The 16,471-nt window shown below is 41.1% G+C and overlaps 1 protein-coding gene across 2 annotated transcripts in view; it reads left to right on the top strand.

Annotated features, from left to right (window-relative positions):
* Window positions 1–16,471, top strand: part of LOC133660715 (lysine-specific demethylase 5B-B-like) — a 72,742-nt gene that overhangs the window by 31,713 nt on the left and 24,558 nt on the right. For both annotated transcript variants that reach the window (XM_062064299.1, XM_062064305.1), the window contains exons 13-20: window positions 1,873–1,992; window positions 4,873–5,067; window positions 5,141–5,322; window positions 7,731–7,855; window positions 7,965–8,115; window positions 11,376–11,496; window positions 11,578–11,933; window positions 16,333–16,471. In XM_062064299.1, the coding sequence (XP_061920283.1) occupies window positions 1,873–1,992; window positions 4,873–5,067; window positions 5,141–5,322; window positions 7,731–7,855; window positions 7,965–8,115; window positions 11,376–11,496; window positions 11,578–11,933; window positions 16,333–16,471 (1,389 nt within the window). The remainder of the gene's footprint in view (window positions 1–1,872; window positions 1,993–4,872; window positions 5,068–5,140; window positions 5,323–7,730; window positions 7,856–7,964; window positions 8,116–11,375; window positions 11,497–11,577; window positions 11,934–16,332) is intronic.

Here is a 16,471-nt window from a genome sequence, read left to right as displayed (position 1 = left end):
GGTTTCCTGCTGGTCCCACTACGGACTGGACTTTCGCTGATGTGTTGGATCCACTGTGGACTGGACTTTCACAATATTATGTCAGACCCACTCGACATCCATTGCTTTCGGTCTCCCCTAGAGGGGGGGGGGGGGTTACCCACATATGCGGTCCTCTCCAAGGTTTCTCATAATCATTCACATTGACGTCCCACTAGGGTGAGTTTTTCCTTGCCCGTATGTGGGCTCTGTACCGAGGATGTCGTTGTGGCTTGTGCAGCCCTTTGAGACACTTGTGATTTAGGGCTATATAAATAAACATTGATTGATTGATTGACGTGTGTGTCCTTTCCTTCCGGATGTTCTAAGCTCAGGTGGAGTGCAGAGGAGATGGGGGCCTCTGTGGAGCTGTTAGGGCGATAAGCAAACTGGTATGGGTCGAATGTGGGGGGAAGTCTGGAGACAATATATTCCTTTACCAGCCTCTCGAAGCACTTCATTATGATGGGGGTGAGTGCAATGGGCGGTAATCATTGAGGGAGGAGATTGTTTTTTTTAGGCACTGGAATGATTGTGGCTGTCTTAAAGCATGATGGTACCACAGCCTGGGTCAGCGAGATGTTGAAGATGTCTGTGAGAACCCCAGCCAGCTGGTCTGCACATCCCTTAAGCACCTTGCCCGGAATGTCATCAGGTCCCGGTGCTTTTTGGGGTTTCACTCTCCTCAGGGTTTTCCGGACATCCGCTATGTCCAGGTTGAGCGGCTGCTCATCAGGGCGAGGGATGGATTTTCTCGCCGGAGTGGTGTTAAGTGCCTCAAACCTTGCAGAGTAGTTAAGGTCATTTAGGAAGCTGATACTGTTGTCACAGGGACGGGTGGTAGCTTTATAGTCCGTGATGACCTGTATGTCCTGCCACATTCGTCTAGTGTTTGGGGGGTTCTCGAAGAAGTCCTGCACTTTCTGACTGTGAGCACGCTTTGCAACCTTAATGGCACTGTTCAGGTTAGCTCTGGCTGTTTTTAATGCTACCATGTCGCTAGACTTAAAAGCCTTGTTCCGAGCCTTCAGCATTGCACGTACCTCACTGTTCATCCAGGGTTTCTCGTGTAGTGTAGTAGACCTAAGTATTCATCAAGTACCACCATAATGACAACATTAAAGTACAGTGGTTTAGTAGACCTAAGTATTCATCAAGTACCACCATAATGACAACATTAAAGTACAGTAGTGTAGTAGCTAAATATTCAAGTACCACCATAATGACAACATTAAAATACAGGAGTGTAGTAGACCTAAGTATTCATCAAGTACCACCATAATGACAACATTAAAATACAGGAGTGTAGTAGACCTAAGTATTCATCAAGTACCACCATAATGACAACATTAAAATACAGTAGTATAGTAGACCTAAGTATTCATCAAGTACCACCAAAACGACCAACATTAAAGTACAGTAGTGTAGTAGGCCTAAGTATTCATCAAGTACCACCATAATGACAACATTAAAATACAGTAGTGTAGTAGGCCTAAGTAGTCATTAAAAACAAGGCAGAGGTTTTATCTAACAGGTATAGTTCATATTTTTGGTCACTAACATTACGCACAATTTGAACAGTAACACTGTGTTTAAATATTTAATGAAGTGATTATTTGGTGTACCACTAGAATTACTGCTCGAAGAAATAGCTCAAGTTAATATTAAAGTTTTGTGTAATTCCTATTGAACAGCATTCACAATGTACACCAGCACAATTATATGATTCAAGATTAAAAAAGTATTATTGGACTGTGATTGGTGATGTCATCAGTGCAGGTGTATCCTAGTTTCAGGTAAGCGTATACAGCAGAAAATGACATTTTTCTTTCCCATGTCTTTTTCAAACTGTAGATCTATCGCACCAACCAATGTGCAGGAGAGTTTGTCATCACCTTCCCCAGGGCCTACCACAGTGGCTTCAACCAGGGGTTCAACTTTGCTGAAGCCGTCAACTTTTGCACCATGGACTGGGTAGGAAGAGCTCACCAATAAGTACACACAGCACCACACATTTACATGTTTGTTATTGATATCCAATATCAGTGGGATGGCAGCAAAAACAAAACATTATCAATTATATTGTCTTGCATATACAAGCAGTCACATTTTATTTGTACAAGGCTCAAAATCCAGTTAACAACTAAATGTTCTCCAATAAGCACACGAGGTTTTCTCCTATATACTAGTGGAGTAATTTAGGCTGCTAGGAGCTAGCGCCTACACAACAACTAAGCACACAGGCTCGACATATGTAACAAGTGTCCTTAATTGAACAATAATTAAGTCTAAACATTTGTCAATGTAAACAAGCGTCAAATAATTTAAGTTTCATATTACTTTTACATACAAAGACTCCAGTAACAAACATGTCCGCGTCATGCGCTGAACCTAATGGATTATTGTGACCAGGAAATGTATTACCACTCCACTTCATTATAAAGACAGCGCAAGTCTCCAGAAGGTTATTAATAAATAGGTCAGTATTTTTTATTTGAGTCATTTCATTTGTTCAAGCCTTTTACAAACATTCCACTCAAAGTATGTTCAAACCCCAAAAGCAGTGAAGTTGTCACGTTGTGTAAATGGTAAATAAAAACAGAACACAATGATTTGCAAGTCCTTTTCAACTTAAATTCAATTGAATAGACTGCAAAGACAAGATACTTAACGTTCGAAGTGGTAAACGTTATTTTTTGCAAATATTAGCTCATTTGGAATTTGATGCCTGCAACATGTTTCAAAAAAGCTAGCACAAGTGGCAGAAACGCTGCCGGTTTTGCTGGGATGGAGCTTATCCAAGATGGACTGATGCATAGTGGAAAGGTACATACATGTTTTGGAGCAACATATGTTGCCATCCAAGCAACGTTATCATGGACACCCCTGCTTATTTCAGCAAGACAACGCAAAGCCACGTGTTCCAACAGAGTGGCTTCCTAGTAAAAGAGTGCAGGTACTAGATTGCCCTGCCTGTAGTCCAGACCTGTCTCCCATTGAAAATGTGTGGCGCAATATGAAGCCTAAAATACCACAACAGAGACCCCGGACTGTTGAACAACCTAAGCTGTACATCAAGCAAGAATGGGAAAGAATTCCACCTAAAAAGCTTAAATGTGTTGTTAAAAGGAAATACCTTGTAACACAGTGGTACAAATGCCCCTGTGACAACTTTTTTGCAATGTGTTGCTGCCATTAAATTATAAGTATATATAATATACTTATAATACTTACAATATAACATACATCCATAAATGTGGATGCCTATGCAAAAGTGCAATATTTATCTGTACAGTAATCTATTTTTTTATATCTGCACCTTATTGCTTTTTTATCCTGCACTACAACCAGCTAATGCAACATTTTGTTCTTATCTGTACTGTAAAGTTCAAATTTGAATGACAATAAAAAGGAAGTCTAAGTCTAAGTTAATGATTATTTGCAAAAAAAAATTGTAAGTTTCTCAGTTGGAACATTAAATATCTTGTCTTTGCAGTCTATTCAATTGAATATAAGTTGAAAAGGATTTGCAAATCATTGTATTCTGTTTTTATTTACCATTTACTAAGGGTGTAACGGTATGTGTATTTGCATTAAACCGTTTCGGTACGGGGGTTTCGGTTCGGTTCGAAGGTGTACCGAACGAGTACACATGCTAGCAGCGACCGGACTAGGACAACATGTAAAAGCCAGAGCTGGAAGACCCTCCTGCCTCGTTAAGATCTCCCGTTTGGGAACACTTTGGCTGCGCGATACAACAATGGAGGACGGAGGTTTCACCCTTCACTCGACCCGGCATTGGGTCTCCACAGCTCCGGACTCCAGTATAAATGACGAGTCCGGCGATTAGTTGCAAATTGTGGCTTTATTGAGGTCTTGCACACAGCCAATCCAACCAAACACTAGCCACTCCCCGCACTCGCTACCGCTCACTCACCTCGCTCGCCCACACACTCACCTCACATGCTGTCACATATTAAAGGGCCACACACACACATACGCTACTCTCATAACACATGCTAACCCATTTGAAGCGTCACCACCGCATTCAAGCAGCCTCTCCTCGGCGAGTCAGGCAGGGCTAAAGCAATAACAAATGTTTTTATAGCAGCAGATATAAGTCCATATTGCATTAAAAAGTAGATTTTGACCCACTTCTATGGTGGAAGAACAATGAGCCCATACATCCTCTTACTGACAAGTTAGCCAGGCTGGAGGGGAAAGAAAAGTTAATCTGAGGCTGAGTTGACTTGAAACTGTTTAATGTTGCACTTTTTATATGTAGAAGAAAAGTTTTGTCATTTTATTTAATCTGAGCAACAACTTTAGGCAGTTTAATGTTGATTAACGTGGACCCCGACTTAAACAAGTTGAAAAACGTATTGGGGTGGAATATGTACTGTACTGTGCAATCTACTAATAAAAGTATCAATCAATCAAAAAAAGCACTTTATATGTAGAAAGGTTTTGTTAAGAAACCATTCTGAGCCTTATCTTATTTAGTTTTTATTTTATATATGTTGACTACATTAACCCTGGCAATGGACCCTGTGTGTATATGTATGTTATGCCATTGTTTACAAATTTGGTAAATAAATAACCAAAAAATTTATATTTTGTTGTTTTCTTACTGTACCAAAAATGAACCGAAGCGTGACCTCTAAACCGAGGTACGTACCGAACCGAAATTTTTGTGTACTGTTACACCCCTACCATTTCACTGCTTTTGGGTTTTGTAAAATTTTAGTTCATGCCTTGTGTAGGTGTGTCCAGAAAACTCTTGTGTTTCGACAGCAGCGTTAATTCTGAGTAAAAATGCGAACTTGTGTATGGAAAGTATTCTTCTTATTCCAGATGCCCGTCGGGCAAGAATGTGTGAAGCACTACCGGCAGCTCAGCAGGTACTGCGTCTTCTCCCACGACGAGATGGTTTGCAACATGGCGTGCAAAGCCAAACGGTTGGATGTGGACCTGGCCTGCGCCGTGCAAAAGGAGATGGTCGCCATGGTGAAAGAAGAGGAGGAACTTGAAGAGAAGATCAACAAGATGGTAAGGAGCTGTCGCCTTCCTCACAACACCTGTGACTTCCTCCTGGCCTCTGACTGGGAATCTCCACCCCCAGGGGGTGGTGCGAACTCGGCAAGTGGATTACGAGCATCTCCCCGATGAGGAGCGCCAGTGCTGCAAGTGTCGGACCACCTGCTACCTGTCTGGTATCACCTGCCTCTGCAGTCCTGGCAAGATGGTGTGCCTGCACCACGCCCGGGACCTCTGCTCCTGTCCCCTTGGCAACCTGACACTCCAGTGAGTCACTGAAGATGGTTCTCCTCCATGCTTAGTTAAACTAGAATAACACTTCTCTACTTTAAGAGTGCCTTCAATACACGATTCCACAAGTATTGAAAGCTTTTAGTGACCATACCATTGAGCAGGGGTGTCCAAAGTGCAGTCCGGGGGCCATTTCCTGCCTGCAGCTTGTTTATTTATGAGCCCTCAACACATTCTAAAGACACAGTAAGAACATTACACAAAACTACTACAATTTGCAATGTGCTGAAATGTGCCAACTGCTAAACTGAATTTAAATGCTAACTTTAGCATGCTAACAGTTAGAATTTGTCAAAATACCAAGTCATGACTATGAAGCGTACGCATGTAAAATTACCTTAAAAAGTTAGCACACTAATGTCAGCTTGCCAACAGTTAGCATGTGTCAAGTACCAAGTTGTATGAGCTTTAACAGTTCTGCTGCAAAATTGGCTAACATACTTAGCATGCTAACAGTTAGCATTTGTCAAGTACCAAGTTGTATAAGCCTGAAGCGTTCGGCTGCAAAATTGACTAAAAACTAAGCACACTAATGTTGGCATGCCAACAGTTAGCATGTGTCAAGTACCAAGTTGTATGAGCTTTAACAGTTCTGCTGCAAAATTGGCTAACATACTTAGCATGCTAACAGTTAGCATTTGTCAAGTACCAAGTTGTATGAGCCTGAAGCGTTCGGCTGCAAAATTGGCTAAAAACTAAACACACTAATGTTGGCATGTGTCAAGTACCAAGTTGTATGAGCTTTAACAGTTCTGCTGCAAAATTGGCTAACATACTTAGCATACTAATAGTTAGCATGTGTCAAGTACCAAATTATATGAGCCTGAAGCAATCGGCTGCAAAATTGGTCAACAAACTTAGCACACTAAATTGAACATGCTAACAGTTAGCATGTGTCAAGTACCAAATTATATGAGCCTGAAGCGTTCGACTGCAAAATTGGCTAAAAAACTAAGCACACTAATGTTGGCATGCCAACAGTTAGCATGTGTCAAGTACCAAGGTATATGAGCTTAAAGAGTTGGGCTGCAAAATTGGCTACAAACTTAGCACGCTAACAGTTAGCATGTGTCAAGTACCAAATTATATGCGCCTGAAGCAATCGGCTGCAAAATTGGTCAACAAACTTAGCATACTAAATTGAACATGTTAACAGTTAGCATGTGTCAAGTACCAAGTTGTATGAGCTTGAAGAGTTTGGCTGCAAAATTGGCTAACAAACTTAGCACACTAATGTTCGCATGCCAACAGTTAGCATGTGTTAAGTCCCAAGTTGTATGAGCCTGAGGCGTTCGGCTGCAAAATTGGCTGGAAAAGTTAGCACACTAATTTTAGCATGCAAACAGTTAGCATATGTCAAGTACCAAATTATATGAGCCTGAAGCGTTCGGCTGCAAAATTGGTTAGAAAAGTCAGCATGCTAATATTAGTACTGTAGTGCTGAGCCAACCAGAAACCTGAGGGTTGCAGGTTCGCTGCCTGCCTCTTACCATCCAAAATCGCTGCCGTTGTGTCCTTGGGCAGGACACTTCACCCTTGCCCCCGGTGCCGCTCACACTGGAGAATGAATGATGAATGAATGAGTTGTAAAAATGAATGATGGGTTCTCACTTCTCTGTGAAGCGCTTTGAGTGTCTAGAAAAAGCGCTATATAAATCTAATCCATTATTATTATTATTATTATCAGTGGCCACGATACTGAACAGCGCAGTCTGATTGTTTTGGTCTGGTGTAGTGGCGAATACTACTGTAGAATTAGTGTTTTTAGTACATTTAGTCATTGTTATTCTTGAAAATTCCTAATTTAGGATAAAATTAGGTAGAATGTGCTTTCTTACCAAAAACACAAAGCTATGATATGGATGTTGCTTTCAGGTGGTTTAGCATATATAAGACATGCACCTGGGGATAGGTTGATTGGCAACACTAAATTGGCCCTAGTGTGTGAATGTGAGTGTGAATGTTGTCCATCTGTGTTGGCCCTGCGATGAGGTGGCGACTTGTCCAGGGTGTACCCCGCCTTCCGCCCGATCGTAGCTGAGATAGGCTCCAGCGCCCCCCGCGACCCCGAAGGGAATAAGCGGTAGAAAATGAATGGATGGATGGATGACTGACCTATATTGTATTGATGTTAGTATCTATAATGTACAAAATGTATCAAAGCGGGCCCTTTGTCCTTTAATTTTTTATTTATGCGGAAAAGTTTGGACACCCCCTGTTCTAGAATCTAGACTTAGACTGAATATGCAGATGTGCTTTAATTTTGTCATCTTTGTGTTTTGTGGATTTATTACAAATGGCGGTGTTTATTGTACGTTTAGATTTGCACCCCTAACATGACAGGATATTACACCTTTTTTTTTATTACCGTCTTACTTTTGCAGCTATAAATTTACACTGGATGATTTATACTCCATGATGGCATCAGTGACGCTGCGTGCAGAGTCTTACAAGGAGTGGCTGAGTACCGTGCAGGACATCCTGGAGAAGAAAGACCACAAAAAAAGAGGTGAAGTTCAAATGCATGGAGCATTATAGTCCTGTTTAGAATTGTCCACAACTTGTGTGCAGTCTGTTGATGTGTGTGATTTTAAAAGAAGTCTTGTGTGTCTGATCAGGTCTGGAAAAGCTTCACAGCCTGGTGGAGCAAGCGGAGACCAGCGCATTCCCACAAACTAACCTGATGGATCGACTGCGCGTAGTTGCCTTAGAGGCGGACAAAGTCGCTGTGGTGGCACAGCAGCTTCTCAATGGGAAAAGGCAAACTAGGTACCAGCCTTTCTCCAACACTAGAGGGACACAGGCTGACTTTTTTGGTCTTTTCAGTAAATGTTTGCTGTATTTTGGCCATATTTTTGTTGTTACTCCATTTATACATGATTGGTCCTTACTATATGACGTCACAACCGTTTTTCTTCTTGGCGGTTTCATTGACACATTAGTGAAGCAGCTTGAGCGTAGCATTTAAACAAGTGACAGTGAGTGTAGATCAGAAAATGTTGTATTGCTGTTCTGTTTTTGGGTGTTCCAGTCGTTCAAATAGAGAGATAGGAAAGATATTTTATAGAGTTCTGAAATAAGTGGTTGATAAAGGTAATAAAGTCAGGGGAAAAAAGGAAATGACTCTTAAAAATATCACTTTTATCATCTTGTGGAATACAATCGGACCATGCTGGTGTCTGCAGTGATCACTTTGTAAAATGTTTGATTTGTTTGAGAAACTTTGTGATGCAATCCAGTTTATTCTCTACTATATTAGTAGTGTTTGAGAGCAGAACTAAACGTAAAAAAGGACAAGAGATGGCATTAGTTTGTTCTTTTGTGGTTGCTATACCTAAATATAACTAGAAGACCTGCTTGTGCGAATAAATTAACGTCATGTTAAGTCCTAGTAATAAATATTATGATTGTTGTTCCAATCCGCTCTATTTTCATTCTCCATTTTCATAACAGAAACTAAAACTTAATTGTTGTGCAGGAAAGACAAGTGCTTTATTGGACACAGATGACCACATTATTGCTTCTTTGGTGATATTTGTTAGCATCAAGTAAATATCCTTCATAGTGTTAATAAAGTAGATGAATACTATCTCTGAATCTTGATATCGCTAGCAAACATGGCTGAACAAAAGGGACTAAGGCTAAAGCATAAAATAATGACACACATAAAAACAACTGCAGACAACAATTGTAGATGAGACTAATATTTATAGCTGGAAATCAACTGCAAATAAACGTATCCTTTTTGTCATTAGCGTCACGATCACAGCAGCACTTGTTATGTCAATGAAATATGTTACTTAGCGACGCACCAATAAATCCAACTTCCTTTTTTACAGATTAATGTTTAGTTTGTGGACCCCTCAGGTGTAAAGACATGATGTGCCTCCAATCTTTTGTTCTCTAAATACTGTGAGTGTCAAAGGAAGTGAGGTCGAGTCGAGCAGTATCGTCTCGGTAATGATAAATGGTTTAAATATTTTTAAAAAAGACTTTTCTGAAGAGTGTAAAAATCCACTCCATCCCATTTAAAAACATTTTCATGATCGCTTTTATATTTGGTTCTAAACTTTTCAAAACACGCCCAAATCTGCACTGCTGCAGGTAAATAAACAGTAGCCTAATGGGACTCTAGACCATCACCTGAAACCTGGAAGTGCCTCTAGGTCACGTGATTGCAGTCCACCTATTGGGTTTTTTTTAATGTAGAATTTTTAAATTTCAATGTCCAGTTTACTCTGGCAGTTATTCTACAACACCCCAAAGCCAAACAGGACATAAGAGTTTTTCAAAGGGCATAAAAACATTTTGGATAAATATTTATTTTACTTTTTCTGCTCAAAGTGCTCAATCAACTTTAGCCCTCATCAAAATGACCAAACATGTTGTGACAGTCGAAAGCTGTCGGGTGGGTTCCAAGGACCATCAAGGAATGACTTCTCCTTCTTCTTCTTCCACTTCTTCTTCCACTTCTTCTTCTTCTTCCACCACTTCTTCTTCTTCCACCACTTCTTTCCGTTCGGGGGGGCCGCTCGCCGCCCCCCTCTATCTGGTCCACCGATGCTTGTAAGAGCCGACTTTGTTGTCGGCTGTTTGCCGCGAGGTCATCGAGTGAGCCTATGAGAGCCCACGCTCTTGTACTTTGTATCATTACAGTGGATGTCAGCTGTCGATCCACCCGTGGTATTTGTTTACCTGAAGCGTTCGGCTGCAAAATTGTCTAACAAACTTAGCACGCTAATAGATAGCATGTGTCAAGTACCAAATTATATGAGCCTGAAGCGTTCGGCTGCAAAATTGGCTAACAAACTTAGCACACTAATAGTAGCATGGTAACAGTTAGCATGTGTCAAGTAGCAAGTTATATGAGCCTGAATTGTTCCACTGTAAAATTGGCTAAAAAACTTAGCACACTAAATTTAGCATGCTAACAGTTAGCATGTGTTAAGTACCAAGTTGTATGAGCCTAAAGCATTTGGCTGTAAAATTGGTATTTTTTTACATTCAGAAATGACGCTGGTGAGCTATTGTATCCTCCTACGGTGTGTAGTGAAGCATGTTTAGCTATTCCTCATCCTCCAGTGATGATAATACTTGTAAGAAACTCACTTTATATGTTGCCATGGAGGCCAGGATTAGTAATTTAGAAGTAGCTAAAACACTGCCGACTCCGGATGGATGTTAGCTGCTAGCTAGCTAGCCATGTCTTAAAGCGTGTGTCATTTATATTCTGTTTTTTTGTCAACATTATGAAGGACAAACTGTAAAAATTGATTATTAATCTACTTGTTCATTTACTGTTAATATCTGCTTATTTTACTACTACTATAGTTCTACTACTTTACATTAGTTTTGGATGATACCACAAATTCAGGTATCGATCCGATACCAAGTAGTTACAGGATCATACATTGGTCATATTCAAAGTCCTCATGTGTCCAGGGACGTATTTCCTGACTTTATAAACATAGACTGCAGGTGGACGTTAGCCGCTAGCTAGCTAGCCATGTCTTAAAGCACCTCTTCCTGAGGGTGTTTCAGTGTTATAACTTCACCTTTATCTTTACTTTTTACACCAAAATGCGTCCATACTCCCTTTTCTGTCCACACATTGTGTCTGCTTGTACTCTGTGTATGTGCGCTGCCGAACATGCTCCCTCTGGTCCTAAAACCAGCAATGTCATGACGTGACGACGCGCCGTCATGCTCGTAAAAGATAAATAAATGGGGAACCGGTGCTTTTCAAACAGAGTATAGTACCGCGATACTATACTAGTACCGGTATACTAGTATAGGACAAAATTTCTTTGAGAAATTTGAAAAAAATAATTAATCCAAAAATTTTTTACACCCTTCGAAAACTGAAGGATTTTTACGTCCTGTTGGACTTTGAAGATGATTAAAATCAACTGAAGTGATATTGCAGATGTTCTTCTTTGTCTTTGCATAGAACTGGCAAAAGTTCTCCCCTCTTTTATACGACTCCTTAATGTTCATATGTTTCAAAAAAGCTTTTGTTGACGTTCCAGATATCGCTCCTGCGGGGGCAAATCTCAAAGCCAGAAGGAGTTGACCGCGGAGGAGCTGAGGTCCTTTGTGCAACAGTTGGACAAGCTACCGTGTAACATCCGACAGGCGCCTTTACTGAAGGTTCTGAACCTTTTGTACTTATTCCCCAACATGTTTGCAAGCTAATGTTCCATCCTCACGCCAATTCTTTGTGACTTCCAGGACCTCCTGACTCGGGTGGAGGAGTTCCAGCAGCGCAGTGAAAGACTCCTCTCTGACGACTCTCCTAACTCCATGGAGCTTCAGGACCTGCTGGATCTGAGCCTGGGCCTCGACGTGGACCTCCCCCAGTTGCCGCTACTCCGGGAGAGACTGGAGCAGGCCCGCTGGCTGGAAGCTGTGCAGCAAGCCAGCAGCCAGCCGGATGACCTGGGTCTGGACACCATGAGGAGGCTGATCGACCAGGGGGTGGGCCTGTCCCCTCACAGCTCGGTGGAAAGAGCCATGGCTCGTCTGCAGGAGCTCCTGACCGTGTCCGAGCAGTGGGAGGAGCGAGTTCTTGGCCTCATGGAAGCCAGGTAGGAATCTCATGTTCCCAAACAAAAAGATCACTAATGGGTCAAATATTTCATAGATTTATAGCTTTGGAACGTTTTTTTGATTGATTGAAACTTTTATTATTAGATTGCACAGTACAGTACATATTCCGTACAATTGACCACTAAATGATAACACTCGAATACGTTTTTCAACTTGTTTAAGTCGGGGTCCACGATAATCAATTCATGGTGTGTTTGGATTTAATTTCCTTCAAATACAAAAATGAAGGCTAAAACCTTTTTTTTTTTCATTTTCTTATGGGCAGAAAGTGCCATATTATTGGTTTGGTCTCCCTTTCTTGCCAGAATATCAAGTTGTCAGTAGGAAGCCTGCTGTTCATTCCAGTCAGCCATGAAATACTTCCTAGCTAACTTTGCACATTTTGCGCTGTGGTTCTAGGACTTGCTCCCTGTTCAGGAGGACAAACAAACGAAAGCTAATAAAGAATCTTGTCAAGTTGCCAACAAGGGTTGTACAGTATACTGGTACTAGTATAGCAGTGACGTGCAGTCACTAGAGGCAGGTGAGGCAGGGACCCACCTGCCATCATGGAAAGAAAAAAAATGTAAAAAGAAAAAAAATTAATTAAATTGTTATGTTTCCAGTGATTAGCGTGGCGAAGTTGGTAGAGTGGCCGTGCCAGCAATCGGAGGGTTGCTGGTTACTGGGGTTCAATCCCCACCTTCTACCATCCTAGTCACGTCCGTTGTGTCCTTGGGCAAGACACTTCACCCTTGCTCCTGATGGCTGCTGGTTAGCGCCTTGCATGGCAGCTCCCGCCATCAGTGTGTGAATGTGGAAATACTGTCAAAGCGCTTTGAGTACCTTGAAGGTAGAAAAGCGCTATACAAGTATAACCCATTTATCATTTATTATACTATAAAGTTATTTTCCATTTAACTTCACAAGTTTTAGATTATTTTTATTCAAAATCGCTGAATTTTCACATTTGCCGTTCAAATACTGAGAAGAGACGGGCGGTGATCAGCAGCCAGTTGAGGCACGTCACTCAGTTGTGCCTCAACATGGATTGTGGACTCTGATAACTGCTGGCCTGCTGTTTAGTGAGACCGTATTGCTATATGAACTATATTATACATTTCCATAGTTTAGTTAGCTGAGGTATATAATGTACAGTGTATTTTGTCAACAACTGTATGTGTGTAACGTATTTCTTGTGCTGAGCGATCATAAAACTGCTGCGAAGACGCACTGTGAGAGGCTCGCAGTAATCCCGCCTCTTTGTGCCGGTTAATGCACCCCCGCCGTAGAAAACGGGGGAGGGGGGGAGGTGTGTGTGTGTGTGTGTGTGTGTGTGTGTGTGTGTGTGTGTGTGTGTGTGTGTGTGTGTGTGTGTGTGTGTGTGTGTTATATCAACTAAAGCCCACACTTAAACTTTCCACGTGCAAGATTGAATCTATTGTAACCTATTTTTATGGGCTTTCCTCTTTGTGATGTTAATTCCTGTTACACGCTGTTATACAGTATATGCCTTGCGCTCTTATTTTGAAGGCGCTAAGAGCGAAAGTGATAACACGTTGGAGTCGAGCGGAGGTTTTTGAAAGAAGGTAAATAAAGTGGTCCTCGTGTAAACTGGATCCTCAGTGTTTATTATTTTGTAGTTTTATACAGTATGGGCGACATTTATAAACCCTCGGTTACACTATTTAAAAAAGTTATTTAACAAGAAGCCAAAAAGTGCAAAAACAATAATGTTCGTGTTGGAGGAGTTGTGAATGACCGCAGGGCCACAACATTAGGTACACCTGCAGACTGCAGCTCGGATTTCATATTTCATTCATTCACAACTCCTCCAACACGAAAATTATTGTTTTTGCACTTTTTGGCTTCATATTAAATAACTTTTTTAAATAGATTCAATCTTGCACGTGGAAAGTTTAAGTGTGGGCTTTAGTTGATATAACACTCCCGTCAGGGGGTGCATTCTACGACAGGAGTGCATTAATCCAGCACAACAGCGGCGCATGGACTTCATTTATAAGTAATGGTAAGACCATAATAACGTTTTTTTAAATTAAATGTGCTTTTTTGTGTGCTACAGTTTGTATGTGTAAAGTTAAAGTTAAGTTAAAGTACCAATGATTGTCACACACACACTAGGTGTGGTGAAATTTGTCCTCTGCATTTGACCCATCCCTTGATCACCCCCTGGGAGGTGACGGGAGCAGTGGGCAGCAGCGGCGCCGCGCCCGGGAATAATTTTTGGTGATTTATCCCCCAATTCCAACCATTGATGCTGAATGCCAAACAGGGAAGAATGCTGGTATGAGCTTTTAAACATAACCCGTTAACTGCTGCCAATCAAATGGTGAATAAGATACTCTTTAGGGTTCATATGTTTGTAAATCTGACTGTGATGAAGTCAGTGCCTCACCAGCCATGAACCTCACCGCACGTCACTGTAATAGAGTATCGTGGTACAAATGAATCAAAAACGGTACTATACTCTTGTTTGAAATGTACCGGTTCCCCATTTTTGTAATTTTTTTTTAACGAGCTTGACGGCGCATCATTACGTCATGACATTGCTGGTTTTACGAGCAGAGGAGCATGTTCGGCAGTGCACACACACGGAGTACTTACAAGCAGACACAGTGTGTAGACAGAAAAGGGAGAATGGACGCATTTTGGCTTAAAACTAAAGATAAAGGTGAAGTTATAACACTGAAACACCCTCAGGAAGAGGTGCTTTAAGACATGGCTAGCTAGCTAGCGGCTAACGTCCATCCGCAGTCAGCAGTGTTTTAGCTACTTCTAAATCACTAATCCTCGCCTTCATGGCAACTAATAAAGTAAGTTTCTTACAAGTATTATGTCCGTCAGTCTACCCCAGGGCAGCTGTGGCTACGAAAGTAGCTTACCACCACCAGGTGTGAATGATTGATGGGTTCAGAAAAACATGTGAAGCGACTTTGGGTACTTAGAAAAGCGCTATATAAATCCCAGGTATTATTATTATTATTATTATTATTATTATTATTATTATTATCATCACCAGAGGACGAGGAATAGCTAAACATGTTTCACTACACACCGTAGGAGGATACAATAGCTACCCGGCGTCACCGCTAACAAAAAATAGCGTTCCTGAATGTAAACCTACACCTGACATCCACTGTAATGATACCAAGTACAAGAGCGTATCTAGTTGATATACTACTATGATTACATCGATATTTCATATCGTCACAAAATCTTTTTTTCCTTTATTTAAAATTCATATTATGTTTATTAACTCAGGAAATATGTCCCTGGACACATGAGGACTTTGAATATGACCAATGTATGATCCTGTAACTACTTGGTATGGGATCGATACCTAAATTTGTGGTATCATCCAAAACTAATTTAAAGTATCAAACAACAGAAGAATAAGTGATTATTACATTTTAACAGAAGTGTAGATAGAACATGTTAAACCCTCATTTCGATAAAGACTCAAGAGGGGACTGAGTATAGGCTTAGGGGTTAAATCACCAAAAATGATTCCGGGCGTGGCCACCGCTGCTGCTCACTGCTCCCCTCACCTCCCAGGGGGTGATCAAGGGTGATGGGTCAAATGCATAGAATAATTTTGCCACACCTAGTGTGTGTGTGTGACAATCATGGGTGCTTTAACTTTAAATATTGCGACAAAGTTACTAAATTGGCAACACTGACTCCTCCTTCTACGATTTCTTATTCTCTGGCAGACCAGTGGCCTCATGTAGCATTCCTACTAAAAATAGATGTATGTCAAATCCATAAATGTATGTACACCAATGAAAGTCAAATCCATAAATGTATGTACACCAATGAAAATTCATATGTATTAAAGTGTACGCACGCACAAATCCAAGCACATTTCTTTGTGACATCGCAATCAACATGGAATTGATCTCAGGAGTTGGCTTGACATTGCCTGCCCAGGCCACGCCCCTTTATAAATATGCAAATTATATTGAAAGTAGTCATCTGCTTAAGCGCTGCACAGTGTGGCCAATCACAAGCCAGTAGGAGGGGCTTCTTTCGCTTGGAGCGATTGCCTGTAGGTTGACATTGTTGTGTGCTGTGGGAAGACAAATGAACATTAAACTTTGTTTCTATATAACTTTTTAAAAATATTTTTTATAAATTTAGGCCTTAAATACACACTAACATTAATCCGGTTCTCTGTAATGTACAGATAACTGGCCGTTAACCAGAGACTGACTTTATCAATCAAACAATCAAAGTTGATTTATATAGCCCTTAATCACAAGTGTCTCAAAGGGCTGCACAAGCCACAACTTTAGAACTACACTTAGACCTCCTTGGCCTGTAAAACTTGATGACCCCTGCAGTATTTGAATTGAAGGTGTGTTTGTCTTTTCACAGTCCATACCACAGCATTGAAACACTGGATGCTGAGTTACAAGAAATAGAGAACATCCCTGCCTACCTGCCTAACTGCCTGCAGCTGAAGGATGTCGTGCTAAAGGCTAAGAAGTGGCTGCATGAAGCTGAAGCCCTGCAG

The sequence above is a fragment of the Entelurus aequoreus genome, linkage group LG01 (genome assembly GCF_033978785.1).
Source record: "Entelurus aequoreus isolate RoL-2023_Sb linkage group LG01, RoL_Eaeq_v1.1, whole genome shotgun sequence".
Taxonomy (NCBI): Eukaryota; Metazoa; Chordata; class Actinopteri; order Syngnathiformes; family Syngnathidae; genus Entelurus; species Entelurus aequoreus.
This window is presented reverse-complemented; position numbering and strand designations above follow the sequence as displayed.